The 15,489-nt window shown below is 40.4% G+C and overlaps 1 protein-coding gene across 3 annotated transcripts; it reads left to right on the forward strand.

Moving 5' to 3' along the window:
* The first annotated feature begins 442 nt into the window (after positions 1-442).
* MFSD14A (major facilitator superfamily domain containing 14A) lies at positions 443-15,387 on the forward strand. Of its 3 annotated transcripts, XM_075038760.1 has the most exons (13): positions 446-682; positions 1,390-1,816; positions 6,203-6,298; positions 7,400-7,462; positions 8,071-8,198; positions 9,311-9,425; positions 10,580-10,798; positions 11,061-11,174; positions 11,660-11,731; positions 12,214-12,326; positions 12,509-12,606; positions 13,219-13,382; positions 14,049-15,387. In XM_075038760.1, exons 2-13 carry the CDS (start codon positions 1,781-1,783, stop codon positions 14,253-14,255), a joined length of 1,425 nt encoding a protein of 474 aa, XP_074894861.1. In that variant the 5' UTR covers positions 446-682; positions 1,390-1,780; the 3' UTR covers positions 14,256-15,387. The 3 variants fall into 3 exon arrangements, with proteins under 3 accessions (XP_074894860.1, XP_074894861.1, XP_074894862.1); XM_075038759.1 differs by lacking the exon at positions 1,390-1,816 and having other exon boundaries at positions 443-682; XM_075038761.1 differs by lacking the exons at positions 446-682; positions 1,390-1,816 and adding an exon at positions 6,593-6,621.
* Positions 15,388-15,489: the final 102 nt, after the last annotated feature.

Genomic DNA, 15,489 nt, shown 5'->3' on the forward strand with positions numbered 1-15,489 from the left:
CTGGATAGGGAATAAAGTCAAGTGCCTCCAGCAGTAGGGGTGGGGGATCGGTGTGCCAAAAGAAAGATGGAGGCTGCTGAGGGAGAGGTAGCACGCCAGGACAGAGGGGCTCCGTCTCCCTCGGGCGCTGCGGCCGGGCACCGCCGCACCGAGCCGGTTGCCCGGGACCGGGGTGCTGGCCCTGTCGGTCGCGTCACAGAGAACCGCACGGCTCCTGGCAGCAGTCTCTTCTCTTCTATTTATTTTTTTTACTGTATTTATTTTTTCCATCAATGGTTTTCCAACCATTAATTTTTCGACAGGCACCGAGGCGAGGCCCCGCCTGCCCTGGAGGCGGAGGCCCTGGCGCGGCGGGCCCGGGGAAAGGGCGGGCGGCCGGGGGCGTCCTGCGCACGTGACCGGCGGCCGGCCAATGGGGCGATCGCGTGATGCGCGGCGGCGGCTGCTGCGCCCGAGGGTGGCTGGCCAAGATGGCGCCGGGTGCGTGAGCGGTGGCGGCGGCCGCGCGGGGAGGGGAGGCGAAGGCGAAGGCCCGGCTGCTGGGGAGGGTCCGCTGCTGCCCCCGCCCCCCCCCCCGGGGCTGTAGGATGGTAAAATGACCCAGGGGGGCAAGAAGAAGAAACGCGCCGTGAACCGCAGTATCATGCTGGCCAAGAAGATCATCATTAAGGACGGCGGGACGGTGAGGCCGGGGGGGGCGGCGGCTGTGGGGCGAGCTGGCGGCGGCGGAGCCCTGGCTGGCAGCGGCCGGCCGAGGCAGGGGCGGGGCGGGGGGCCGGTGTGCCCGCGGGCCTCGGGCAGCCGCGGCTGGCGGCGTGCGAGCGGGCCGTGCTCCGGCGGCGGGCTGAGCTCTGCGGCGGGGTTTCAGTTTCATTTATGGTGAGGGCTGCTGCGACCCCCGGTAGCTGCGTTCCGTCACCCCGGGCGGGTGTCCTTGAGGCCGTTGCCCGAGAAGCACCTGTAAGGGCGTCGGGCTGGTTCAGGTCGTCTGCGGAAATGCTCTTTCTCAGCGTGGGCCGATTTTTAGGGCTCGGGAGCAAGTGTCGTCTCAGGAGTTAGGCGTCCGTAGCTGCAGATCGCTTACGTTTGTCCGAGATCGGGCGGGTACGTGTCTAAACCGAACTTTACCTCGAAAACGATTGAAACGAATCTTTGCGGAAGGAAGAGCTGCTGGGAAGCCAGCTGTATGCTTGGGAGCAGCAGTTGGCTGCGCGACAGCCCGGGACGGTGTGGGCAGGCAGCTGGCCGTTGTGAAGGAAAGCAGGAAGCGGCGAGTGTGGTTGGGATGCAGTCCTGCCGGCGGTGCAGAGCCCGCCTGGGATGGGCTTTGCCCGCACGGTGAGTGGATCGCCCCATCGTGGCAGCCTTCTGTCTTCTCTGTTTCCATAGTCTGAGAAAGAACAGGCCAGCGAGTGGGACAGTCCTGCGTCAGAGAAGTCCCGTAAAGGGTGCCTGGAAGAAGTGTTTTGCAGTTCCCTCCCGCTATCTTGCTTCCTCGTAAATACATTTTAGAAAGAAGAAGCTGTTAAGTGATTTGGCTGCTGGAGCTTGTTGGTTTTTTTTTTCAATTGATGAGTAGCGTTACTTCCAATGTATCATTGGCCCTGGATTTTTTCCACAGTGTAGCATTGTGTAGCTTTGATGTGCACTCTTCTAAATACAGTATCATTTCTTCAAATAAAGAGATGTCTTGACAGACCAAATCGCTAGTGGCCCTTCAGTTTGTCTTTTTGGAACAATAATGGAGAAGAGGGAGGTGTCGGAGTCACTATAGTTGTTCATGATACTGGTGACCAACTGTCTGGATTACTTGGTGGTAAGAAGCAAAACTAATTCCAGTGATGGATGTTGATGTTTTCCAGGACATGCTTTCCTGCTTTTTGTAAAGATAGAAATGTATGAGATTACCTTGTACAAATGTTAAATGCAAATATTTTAAAATGAGTAATAGAAGCAGAGTAAATGTAGTTACTCCTGGGACATAGTGCTTCAGAATTTCTCTCTGGAGTAATCCTTGATTAAAATACAATATACTTCTAAGCATCCTTTATCTCTTAACTTTAACTTTCTTTTGCCAAGAGAGGAGAAAGGCTATTTATGTAACCACATTCAGTGATACTTCGGGTGCTGCGTTCAGTGTCTACCACCAGTTTCAAAAGCAGAATGCAAACTTGCATGAGTTCTGTATGATTTTCAGTTGTTTTTAAAACAGTGGAAAAATGGGCTATAAACATTAGATGAAGGTGTGTAGATTGTGGTTAGATAACAAAAATACCAGCTTGTGATATCTTCTGCCTTCAAATAGATGGTTTGAGAATTTATTTGTTTTAAATACATTTTTAAAGTTATGAAGTCTGGTATAGCAGAGTACGCTTTATAATGACAGCAAAAACTTCAAGCTTGGGTATTTTCTTTAATGTTTGCTGAAACATATAATTAACCTTCTCTGCTCAGTCTCCTTAGCTGCTTTGCTTACACAACATGCTATGTGACATTATGGGAAACATGTAAATGAAAATGGCCCATGTCTTGAATGACTCCAACTGGCAAACCAGTAATTCATCAAGCATCTAAGTGTACAGTCTCCAGCCTGATTGGTTTGTTTTGAAACTATTTGACATCAAAGAAAACTCTGTGACTCTTTTGCCGGCAAGAATATACAGCTCTTTAATGAGGCAGTGTCACAGGCAAAAACAGTTTACTGATGGGGAGCTTCAGTCAGTTTAATTTATTGTCACTTCTAGTCACTGATTCTGATGTTGAATGAAAAAAAAACAAGCAAAAGGGGAGAAAATAACGCATCGCCTCTGCAGAGGCTCTCCTCCTGCCACAGGTTACGCAGGGTCCCCTTGGTGAGGCAGTGGGTGGTGCAAGAGGTTGGGTTGCTACATGGTGGTCTTTTTGTGTTGTTCTCTTTGCAGCTTAGTTAGTAGCTGTATCACAGAAAAAAATGTGTAATGGTGTGTGTACTCAAGTGTGTGTGGTCAGATTCACTGAAGAGGCAGTAACACCACTGAAGTGGTTTCAACACTGTTCTTAATTTTGCCTTCCTTTATGACCAGTTGAAATTCATCCTATGTAAGATTATGCATTTTTGAAGCAGTCATGAAATGGATTAGGAGGTGCACGCCTGGGCAATGCTGGATAGAATTAGAGCTTAGTACTTTCTTTGGTGCCTTTTCCTTTGCAGCTGAGGAGCAGCAGCTATGATCTTATATCTGATGCCTCTGTTGCTTTGATAGTTATTCTGTTGTTGTCAGATGTGTGTTCTTACAGTTGCCTGGCATAGACACTTTTTATCACTGGCATGACTGACAGTACAAACTGTTTGGTTAAAGACATTTTCTCTCTAACTAGAGAAGGGGGCATTCTTAGAGCACTGTTTTGTGCTACAGATTTTGCCAAACATAAATACACTCTGCTCTGGCTACATGGTTGCAGAGAAGGGTTGCTATTACTCTAGTTGGAACATCTCTGTTTCAAGCTGTTCACGCAGACGGTCCCTATCTTTTATTTCCAGGTGTAAGGCCTTCTGATTTGGTTGCACTTAGGTATTGGGCTACATTATGCTACATGAGCCAGTTTGTAAAGCACAGCAGAGCAGGTTTGTAGAGTTAAGACAGGGCTGAATACCCAGCCCTTGCACTATGCATGTTGGGGTAGGAGAGTACATCATACTGATACTTAAGTCTTGTGGACTGAACGCACATAACGTATCTTGATGCACTGTAATGTAACGACTTATTAATCTCCTTCCCTCTTTCTTTCACCTCAGGAGTATTTTTGCTACTTCATAGTTGCAACAATCTTTAAAAATAGCTATAGAGGTGATGGTCTAAATGCGACTAAATTACTTCTTTTTTTATAGGTAAGAACAAATAATAATACCTGTGATAAGTGAGCATTAGCAACAAGAAAGCAAGGAAGTTTAACCCTAGTGAATTAAATGTCAGTTCTGTTTGTTTCTGCCAATGTAATGGAAACATCTGATAAGGTTGCTTACAGCTGGATGACAAGGCAGAGGGCAGCCAGTCACCTGCTTGAATGCCTCAAATCGCCAACGCTTTAGCTGTGCAGAACAGCCGCTGCTTTCATTCTGCTGTTTTGGTTTGCTGTTTTGGAACAGCCACTGGTTTCATTCTGCTGTTTTGGTCTGAGTAGCTGCCCAGAACTGGACGAGGGTGGCATAGAGATGGATGGCTGTTGAGCATGTGTTTGCTGTATGTGAACAGTCCTTTTGACCCCTGGTGCTTGGAGGGGCAGGGATGGATGATTTGTGACTCCTACCTCACCATCTGTAATACTTTGGGGAGTCATGAGCCAGTAACTTGACAGGAATCTGGGGACTATGAGAGTGAACCTGATTTTCTGTACGAGACTGAGCCAAACAACCAAGATTGTTACTTACGGTTTGTGCGGAGCTGGATAAATTTTTAACCCAAAACTACAGTTAGGTTTGTGGGTGGAAAGGGAAAGGAATTGTGGGAAGTGAAGATCATTATAGCCACTTTCTGTACCTATAAAGACTGTTAATTTACCTCCTTAAAAGAATAGGCTGAAAAAATAGCAGAAATATCTGTATGGTATGTCTGTATTTACTGAAGAGGGCTTGGGAAAGAAAAACAGCACAGTGCTAAGGTACTTTTGTAGCTCACCTTTTAGGTATTGATATGGTTACTTTTGAAAATTATGATCTTTTCTAGCAATAGGGCTGAATGGCCAGTGTGTTTTTCTGTATTTATTTCCTACAGTTGTTCAAAAGCCTTTTTTTTTTCTGTGTTGGAAAGTATTGGAATCTGGAAAGAAAAGCTAGGTATGACTTGCATAAATCTTGTAATAAAAGAAAGACTCTAGTATTATGTAACTGAAACTTAAAATTGTGTAGTATTAGAGGTTGGAAGACACCTCTGAACGTCTCTAATCCAACTACCCACTCTTCCCCCAGATAGGGTCAGCTGGAGCAGTTTGCTTATGGCTGCGTCCAGTCAAGCATGGGGCATGGAGATTTCACAGCCTCACTGGGCAACCTGTTTCCAGGGGTTGGTTTTGTTTAAGTTTTAACTTTAACTTTAACTTTAGAATTTCCTGTATTTCAGTGTGCGCTTCTGGTCCTGTCACTGACACCTCTGAGAAGAGCCTGGCTGTGTTGTCTTTACTCCCTCCTATCAGATACTTATACACACGTTGATAAGGTCTCCCTGAGCCTTCTTGAGAAGCAGCTGAGGACCTTAGCCTGTGTGTGTTTGCTCAGTATAAATCCTAGGTCTAATCAAATCGGCCACTCTGTTAGTAACTCACCTTCACACAAAGCCAGGAAAGTAGATGTTAAGGCAGCACTTCTAAGCTTAAAGAATGCATATGAGATTTCTGATGAGTTGTTCATGCTACCTTCATATGACAATAATTAGTGCACCGTTTCCTCAATTTGCAAATGATGAACTGTGGCATGTTGTTTGACAGGGTAGCATTTACAGAGTATATGAGATGAGCAGGTTGTCCCACCCATGCTCTTTTTGTTCTCTTCAAAAGCTACTTCTGATTATACTAAATCACCTAAGAATCTGAAGTTCCTTATTTCAAATCTTTTATCCAGCTCTCTTCCTACATTTAAAGCACATTGTAGCTATTAGGCCTGCTCTCAGTATTTGGGAAGCAGTCAGTGCTGTTCCTGAGATTCACTTCTGGCATTCATTATTTCAGTTTTTCTTTCCTGATTTAGAGCTATCAAAATTTTGTACGTAGCCATGGTGCCTTTTAGTAACAGAACTACTATAAAGCTGTTTGATAGAGCTGGTGATTAGACTTTGGGATAGCCGAGTGTGAACACTACCATGTTCTGAAATTATGAAAACTTGATTTCCATGCAGCATTGTGTGGGCTTAAGCATTTTTCTCAAGGAAAAGGAACTAATTCTCCCAAGAAGAGTCTGTTTCTGCTTTCAGTAGCATCCTTGTTTCCCAGACTGGCAGTAAAAGTGGTTTATTTTTTTAATTTGAGATGGGAGCATACTTTGTGTTCTCTGGAGGATTAAGACACTATAGGACATTGGCAGCAAAGGGTTAAAAAGGGAATTTCACTCAGTACCAGTTAGCTTGAGTCCTGTTTCATTTCTTAATCCTTCTGTTTATAGTGTTCACATGGATTTCTCATGACTGTGATAGATTGTTAGATGTTTAATTACCTGGTTTTTCCCTTGCTTTAGCCTCAAGGAATAGGTTCACCGAGCGTCTACCATGCTGTTATAGTGATCTTCTTGGAGTTTTTTGCTTGGGGACTCTTGACAGCACCCACTCTGGTGGTAAGTGATATGCTTAAGCTTTTTCTTACTGTATGGGAAATAGGGCAGTTACTGCAAAGGCACTGAACATTGTCTGAATTCAATGAAAATTACATATTGTAGAACTGCTCTGTTGTGCAAGTGAAAAGTTTTGTGTTTTTACATGGAATCAGGAATTTAAAATTATTTCATTAAAGCAGTGTAATGATGCAGCATAGCTGTTTATGTGCAAGCTGGCTAATGGTCAAGCTTACATGTAAATATTTTCTGACTTGAAACCAGTAAGACAGTAATGAAATTATCTTTCCTTTCAAGATGCTACAAAAAGTTGACACATTACAAATGTAAGGACAAAAATACACTTGGAATTTGGTAAAATTATGCAAGCATGTGTGTGTAGGTAGAGAGATGTGCTGTGCTTGAAACAGAAGCTTCAGAGCTCAGACCCTATTACACCAGTCAAAGCTTCCCTATGATTAGCAAGACAGTCATACCAATGTGTTTGTACCAAATTATTTTCTAATGTAGTTTGTTGCTTTCCATTTGGATTTAATCTTTACGGGTGGCATATGCTTACAAATTAAAAGGAGCAAAGGCTTAAAGATCTCCAAGCAAACTCCACGTAAAATGCAGTCTTGGTGCGGCTCTGTAAGCTGATGTTAACCATGAGCAGTCTCTTGGATATAAACTGCACATCCATCACTGAATGGAATCTGCCTCACGTAATATAAGTCAGACTGAGAGAGGTGCCTGTTTTAACCTGCATGTCTAGGCTGTGGTCACTGAATTGATAACACAGTAACATGTGGAGAGTCTGGTCTGAGATAATTTTCTAGGTTCTCTGTGGCGTGTTTAGATTTCAAACACAAAAGTTGGAAGACATGGATCCTTCCCAAAGTGTTGAGAGACCTGAGGTCCCTATCACGTAAAGCTAAAATCTCAAAATACCTTCCATGTGAATTAAAGATTAAATACATTATTTGTGGTGTCTTTTTTTTCTTTCTCTGTATTCTATGAAAATAGAAAACTATTGTGCGTGTGCCACTGTAGAAGTTGGATGCATCATGAGCAATATTTGTAGTTAATATTGTGTAAATGACAGTGTTCATATTTCTTCTCCAGGTTTTGCATGAAACCTTCCCAAAACATACATTTCTAATGAATGGTCTAATTCAAGGAGTAAAGGTAAGGTGACAAAAATTAATCACAAGTACAATTTAAAGTGAATGGTGGGAGGAATATAGAAATTACTGTCAATTGAGAGAAGCATTCAAGAGGTTTTTCAATATAGCTTTCATGGTATAAATAAAACGGGAATAAATTATTGCTAAAAAAGCAAATATGCATCATTTTACTTTTATTAAGATATTGCTTGGTCTGTACCTGCTGTTTGGGTTCAGCAAATAAAAAGGTATTTGAGTAATCCCAAATGACATACATGGTGTTAAAATTTGAGAATTTTTTTACTTGGAGCTTGTTGTTCCAGCAGGGTATTTTCAATTACTTACATTTATGTGAATTCTAAATATATAAAACACTGTTCATGAAACTGCTAGTATGACTGGATCACCTGCATTTTGTACTTTGTTTAGTTCCGAGGTAACAAATTTCAAATTTTATGTAACCAGACATGGAATAGATCAGTAATGCTTGATCATATTGCCTTTGATGCATTGTACTGTAGTCATCAACTTTAATAAAAATAGAGCCCAGGCTGCTATCAGATTGTGGTATGGTCAGCTATCGCAATTCTAACCACTTAGTTCTAACTTAAAATGTTTTGTTTCATGTAGGGCTTATTATCATTCCTCAGTGCCCCACTCATAGGTGCCCTATCTGATGTGTGGGGACGGAAGTCCTTTTTGCTGCTAACAGTCTTTTTCACCTGCGCACCAATACCACTAATGAAGATCAGCCCATGGTTAGTAAATTTTTTTCACACTAGATTTGCCATTTCTTGTCAATGTTGCTATACAATGCTTATGTTTGTAGCATTGTTGATAAAATATGGTTTGTGCTCCATGGAAGGTTGAGGCTTTAGTATTACTTCAGTGCAAAGTTGGGAGAACAGAGTCAAAGTGAAGTAGCTGCCATGAGGCCAAACGACTTGGTCAGAATTTTAAGAGCTGCTGGTTTTGAGCTCTGTGCTGTAGGCCCCACTTCCTACTTCAGCACATTTGCAAAAGATACTAGAATGCTATCCAGTAAATTGTGCAGGTCTTTATTGTGGCCATATTGCTCAAATACTAGCTAACTATGCAGAAATTAAAACCTTATCTAATGCTAGCTAGTGCATGGAGTAACAATTTGTAACCTAAAACGTTGCTGCAATTTTATACTTTTGTTTCTCAAGTTTTAAAATCCACCAGCTTTCATGTCGTGTGCAAGTTGGTAAGCTCTTAACTGGCATGTACGTTCCCCAGGTAGTGCGTGAGTCAGAACTGTCAGTGGTGTTGGACTACCTGCATGCTGTACCTCAGGGTGTAGCTGAAGTAACATAGACTGCACTGATGCAGGGCAGAGCCAGCTGTTCTGGTAGCGCTGTGAGCCTTTTCAGTTTCCTTTCTGGTCACACAGATTGTTCATGGATTCTTCATCCCTTTCCTGGGAAATAGCTTGTTTCTAAGTGTAGACTAATATTTCAAATAATGAGTGCTAGTGTCTGTAGCATAAAGGTAAGGCTAATGTTGAAACCTTTCAATGACCAGATTCTCAAAATACTGAAGTTCCTAATTTGCTTTGTGTCATAGGCATCTGGCTGAAGTTAGTCTAACACCCCATTTCCTAGAAGTACTTAATCACAGCAGCTTTTTGTAGATGTTACAAAATTATGCTGTTTATCTGTGTACTCAGTGCGCTAAGGAGGAATTACACAACTGTATAGAGACACATTCGCATTGGCTTTATCCAAGTTTATCTTAGCGTTTATCAGGAAAAGTTGGACAAGATAATTTACTGTTGAACTGTACTTGGATTGTAAATAGAGAGTTTTTGTTCTCTTTACCCGTTCTAATTTTTTTACAATGCTCTTAGGTGGTACTTCGCTGTCATCTCTGTCTCTGGAGTTTTTGCAGTGACCTTTTCTGTGGTTTTTGCATATGTAGCAGACATAACCCAAGAACATGAAAGAAGCATGGCCTATGGTTTGGTATGTATTTTTTTGGCTCTGTTTCTGTGGTATTCAGTACTAAACACTTCAGTAGGTAAAGCTTTTCGAAATTGTATTTTTGTTTCTTCTGTGGCAAGCTGATTTTAGTTTGGAGTAAGGTTTTTCTGTTTAATTGTTCTTGTCATCCAGAACTGTATCTCTTGAATATTCTGCTTCTAACTTCAACAAAATATGACCATGTTAAAAGCTGTCTTTCAGACGTCTGTCTTAACAGTTACTGTCAGTGTTAATGATGGAATTTGAGGGGCTTCAGTTATTCCTCCATTGTTTCTCACACTAGTACTACTCTGTCATCTTTTCAAAAATCTAACCTTTTGTTCCTGGATAATTTTGGAACTGCCATGGTATATCATCTTGACTACTCCTGCTTGTGTCTCCAATCACACTGCTGTGCTTCAGTTCAGAACAAATGTAGCTGAGTAACTTGTCTGTCTTAAGTTCTTACAACTCGCCTCCATTATCTCCTGATAACCTGCCAGATCTTGGGAGCCCCTACCGCCCTGTGTATTATGGATTAGCAGAATTACCTGTTCCGTTCAAGTTACAGGATCCATTACCATATTCAGCAGGAAGAGCCAAAAGCAGTGGATGTAGAACTAAATAGTTTCTTTCTGCTTGTACGCATCAGAGATTGAGATGTGTTGACAAAGTTCCTTCAGTTTTAAAGTTAACATCTTTCACAACAAGGCCAGCTGGTTAACTGAAAACTACTTTGTGAAGATCCATTGTACTCAGTTGGATTAACCAGCATATTAAATGTAATATGCCCTTGATACATGTGATTTTTTTTCTTAACAGGCGTTGCATATTTCACTAATACAAAGATTAAATACAGCTCATCACTTCCCAGAGATACCAGCAGACTGTATAGTTAATTAAACCTAATTATAGCAGTACATGCAAGAGTGCTGTGAGCCTCACATTGCTGTCCACTTACCAAAAAACCCCCCTTGTTTTCTGTGAAAAATTTTGACTATCTGAAATACACAGCTGCTACCACATAGTCACAGGAAAGAAGTTACTTTTAATCACTACCTGATTAGAATGGTTAGGCTTCTGAAAATGAGGAAAAGTGGGTAATAATACTGTTGACTTCTGTCATTGAAAATCTTACCAGCCGTTATTTGTTCTAGGTTTCAGCAACTTTTGCGGCAAGTTTAGTTACCAGCCCTGCTATTGGTGCCTATCTTGGTCGAGTCTATGGAGACAGCCTGGTTGTGGTCCTGGCTACAGCAATAGCCTTGTTAGACATTTGTTTTATTCTTGTTGCTGTACCAGAGTCGCTGCCAGAGAAGATGAGGCCAGCATCCTGGGGAGCACCCATTTCATGGGAACAGGCTGACCCTTTTGCAGTAAGCTATTAAAATACAAATTTTGTTACTTGTAAATGTTGAGCTTTTCAGACAGGGAAGAGAATGAATTTACTATGTTTCAGGCTTGAAAAACAAAGCTCATATTTTTTCAAGTTTAACCTTGTGTTGCTGCTAATACTTTTGCCAACGATCTTGCTAAACATGCAGGGAATGTTTTGGTACCACATAATAGCTTCATTAATTGACATGCTTTTCTGAATATGAAGATGAAATGTTTTATAATACCTTTTTATTGCCGTAGTCACTGAAGAAAGTCGGCCAGGACTCAGTTGTGCTGCTAATCTGCATAACAGTCTTTCTTTCCTACCTCCCAGAGGCAGGTCAATATTCCAGCTTCTTCCTATACCTCAGACAGGTAATTTAATGTTTTGGTATGGATTTGAACAAATGTAAATTTATAGGAAAGTTTTCAGAATTGCTGAATTAATACAGAAAGTATAAATCACTAGTATAATTTAAAAGCTTCCAGCAGCCGACTGAAGTCGTCTTCCTGTTCTGTTTTTGTCTCTTTTTAGAGACAAAAAGAGAGAGAGATGAATGAGTTATAAAACGATTTCTTGTATTTTGTAATTATTTGCATTATTCTTGGGCTATGAGGTTCACTATGTTAAACTGTTTTTTTGTTTTTTGAGGAAACCATTTACTTGGTTTCTATGCATGCCCCTTTATTTTTGTATACTTGCTTGATTTAATGGAAAAAAGAAAAACAACTTTTTTTCTAAGTTAGGGAACAGTTGAATAATACTGGTTTTCTGCATTGTGTGTTCCCCCACTGATGTTTGTGACATCATGGTACATGGTTTACAGTTAATAATCAAACTGCCTTTTTTTTAAATATAGATAATGGGATTTTCATCTGAAAGTGTTGCAGCATTTATAGCAGTCCTTGGGATTCTTTCCATTATTGCACAGGTGAGTTACTGTTGTGTATATTTTTCATTGATTTGGTAATGTCAAAAGTTAAGCGTTGTGGAGAACTTCTGTAACACTGCTCGCCTTTTCTGTAGCTGTTTTTCTAAGTCTCTTAACAATTGATTAACACTCTTACTTTAACTTAGATGAAAAAACAGCTCACCAACCAGGGTTTGGTTCATTAATGTCCAAGTGTATTGTGTTGGGAAAACAAAATCCTTTGTGCATCAAAGAAGGGGTAACAGTTTGTTCATATTACCTGCTAAATGATTGCTGTTTTTTTGGTAGAGGCTCCTTGAATACTTGGCAAATACTGCTTTTGGGGAATTTTACTTGGCTTTTAAAAATAAATTTATTTATTTGCATGTATTTAACATTTAGAATAAAATGTTTTGAGGTGTTTTGTTGCTTTTTTAATTTATCTGCATGTATTTAACATTTAGAATAAAATGTTATTTTTTATTCCCTCCCGCCCCCCCCAGACAATAGTTTTGAGTTTACTTATGCGGTCCATTGGAAATAAAAATACCATCTTACTGGGCCTAGGATTTCAAATACTACAACTTGCATGGTATGGCTTTGGATCAGAACCATGGTACGTAAATTTAATTTTAATATCTAAATGATACAGCATTTTTCTGCATTTTATCCTTTACCCAAGGGAGACACTTAAGTATGTGTACATGTGTATATATACATGCATATATACATACACATGCTCCAAATGCAGAACGCTGTCCACGCAAAGCAGTTACTTTGAGTCTGTATTTTTTGCAGGATGATGTGGGCAGCTGGCGCTGTTGCAGCCATGTCCAGTATTACTTTCCCAGCTGTAAGTGCACTGGTTTCACGAACTGCTGATGCTGACCAACAAGGTAGGTTTTGTCCTAATATTTTGAATTCTAGTCAAAGCATACAGTGAAGACAGACATGTCAGGGTGTTGTCATTGTGCTAGTCAGCCAGCTGGAATCTGGGCACAGAGTAGCCCATACACCTGAGCACAGGTCACAAAATGTTAAAATCCAAGTTACTTGGAAGTTGTAATAAATACGTGTGTGTCAAGTCCTGGCACAGAGGGAAAACATTCAACTGGTCCCAACAGTAGCAAAATATTTAGCATACTTAATATGCTGTTCATTTTCCTCACTATTGACAAAAGTTTCTGTAGTTGTGCAGGTTGCATACGGTGCTTTCTCTCCTGTGTGAGACTGATAGCAAGGATATTGTGTACATATACTGGTCTGTGCACAAGCACAGCATGGGAAGTGCTACTCAGTGCCTATAGGGAGATGGGAAAAAAAACCTTGAATATACTATAATGCCAGTTTTTCTGTGCCCCTTGTTTATTGCTACCCGTAGTGCAACACCATGTAGAGAAGCTTTCCTGCTTGCATCAGTTTGAAGGTGAATAAGTCTTACTGATCCATTAAAAAGTTAATTATGTATGTATAAATAAATAGATAACAGCATATTTCACTTTTCCTAGGTGTTGTTCAAGGGATGATAACAGGAATTCGAGGACTGTGTAATGGTTTGGGACCAGCACTTTATGGTTTTATATTCTATATATTTCATGTTGAACTGAATGAACTCCCCATGCCTGAATCACCATCAGGAGGTAGCATGGTCACACAATACCATTTACAACAGGTAATCTTCTTTTATTTACTGATTCCAAAAAAGAAATTAGGAAGGGATTATGTGCCCACCAGTTCTTGAATATGATGCTGTATTACATTTTGTTATGCTAACTGTAAATGAAGCATGTAAAAAGAGGTTCTGAAATCACTTGGGAAGGGTTGTTGATCTGTTTGTTTTTACCTAGCTGGTATGTTTTAGTTTAGCTTTCAAATAGATACAGCTGATAGTAATTAGACAACTGATGACCCTTGTGAAGAGAACAGAATGAGGGAAGGACGGACTGATAACAACAGCATCCTGCTCTGCTCTTGTCTCCAACACTGTACTTAGTTCTCTCACATGTTTTTGTTTTGTTGTCATTTAACCAAGCACTCTGTATTTTGTAAGTTCCTAATAGATATTAATTTGTTGAGGAAATGCAGCAGCAAGAACTTGCACTAGCAAAGGAAGTTGGCAAGCATTAATAAGAACCATGTGCTCCCTCTCCTCCATCTTAGGATGCAACATTCTCTCCCTATTTCTTCTAGAAGACTCCACATGGAGACAAATGCTGTGTTGGCTAGTGTAGCAAGAAAAAGTTCTTCCCACTCTTGAAACTTGTAACTAGCAATTGTAGTCTGTTAACATGTACCTAAAGACTCAGTTAATACTTGGTGGTGTTACTGTTGATTGCAGAATTCTATAATTCCTGGACCCCCGTTCTTATTTGGAGCGTGCTCTGTGCTGCTGGCACTACTTGTTGCCTTGTTTATTCCTGAACACACAAACCTAAATGTACGATCCAGCAACTGGAAGAAACACTGTGGCAGCCATGGCCATCCCCACAGTCCACAAGCTCCTGGTGAAGCTAAAGAACCATTATTACAAGATACAAATGTATGACAAAAATCCAGAAAGATCTTTTGGACTTTTTTTTCATCAGCAGTTTGGGATACACATTCCAATTCCATCAAAAATGTCATTTCTTAAGGTAATCTTAAGAAGTATTTTTCTGCATGAAATCCATAGGAATTTTAAAAAAAAAAAAGAAAAAAAAAGGAAGTTTCTCCAAAGATGTTGCCACTGAATTAATAAGTTGCTTTTGAAAACAAAGTGTTAGGTACTTGTCTCTTGCCATGAAATACTGTTACTACTAAACTTTACATTCTAGTTCAGAGACAAAAAAGAAGAGTCAAGGCATGAGCATGTGTCCTTCTGTCTCCTTAAGGTGGTGAGCTTTAATTCTAGTCATGCTACGTCTCAATGAGACATACTAGCATCCATGTGGACCCATTCATTTTAATGTTGTAAAATCTTGGGTCAGATGATTCAAAGCCTTAATGTAAATGTACTCAAGTAGGGAGGTGGTGAATTGGTATCACTTATTTTAAAAGTCACATGGCAGGTTTTTTTTAAGTTTGTACTAATATACAAATCACATGAGCACGCTTGCTGAACAGTAAAAGTTATTTTTATGTAAGTGCATTTACTCTTTCTATTTTTGAATAAATGGTAGTATCAAACACTTGTTTAAATATTAAGTGGGTGATCTGAGCCTACAACTTTTAATATTGGCTCTAAAACTCTGCTTTCCTAAGTACCGTTTATTATACCACTATCTTTCTGATGTTTGCGTAATCATAAAGGACCTCAAAACTTGAATACACAGACTGAAATATAAGCTGATAGCCTTGAATATGTCCATGTGCTATATAGTGGCCTTCGAGGACTGTCACAATAACCCTTTTGCATTACAGAGCTAATGTTTTAGTCCTAAATTTTCAGGACCCTTAGTACAGAAGAGAGCTTTATACAATTACTGATGTGAATTTCTCTAAAAGTGTATATTTTTGTGTCCAGTTGTATTATTTAAGTGTTCCTTTGTATAAATTTGTGTATATTGTATAGGTTTAAAATGTTTTCATCTTGTGGTTATTGCTTAATGCTTTTTTACCTTTGAACATTCACCATCGTTGACCAAGAGCAAGAAAAAAATTGTAAATATACTGTTAATAAAGTTGAATATTTTAATGAATTTTTAAATAATTGTTAGTGTCTCTTAAAACCTTAATTGATGTTCTGCAGTGTATGTATGTGTGTTATACTTCAGCAGGTGGGAAAAAAAGTCTGGAGTACA

This window comes from Buteo buteo, chromosome 10 (genome assembly GCF_964188355.1).
Source record: "Buteo buteo chromosome 10, bButBut1.hap1.1, whole genome shotgun sequence".
Lineage (NCBI taxonomy): Eukaryota > Metazoa > Chordata > Aves > Accipitriformes > Accipitridae > Buteo > Buteo buteo.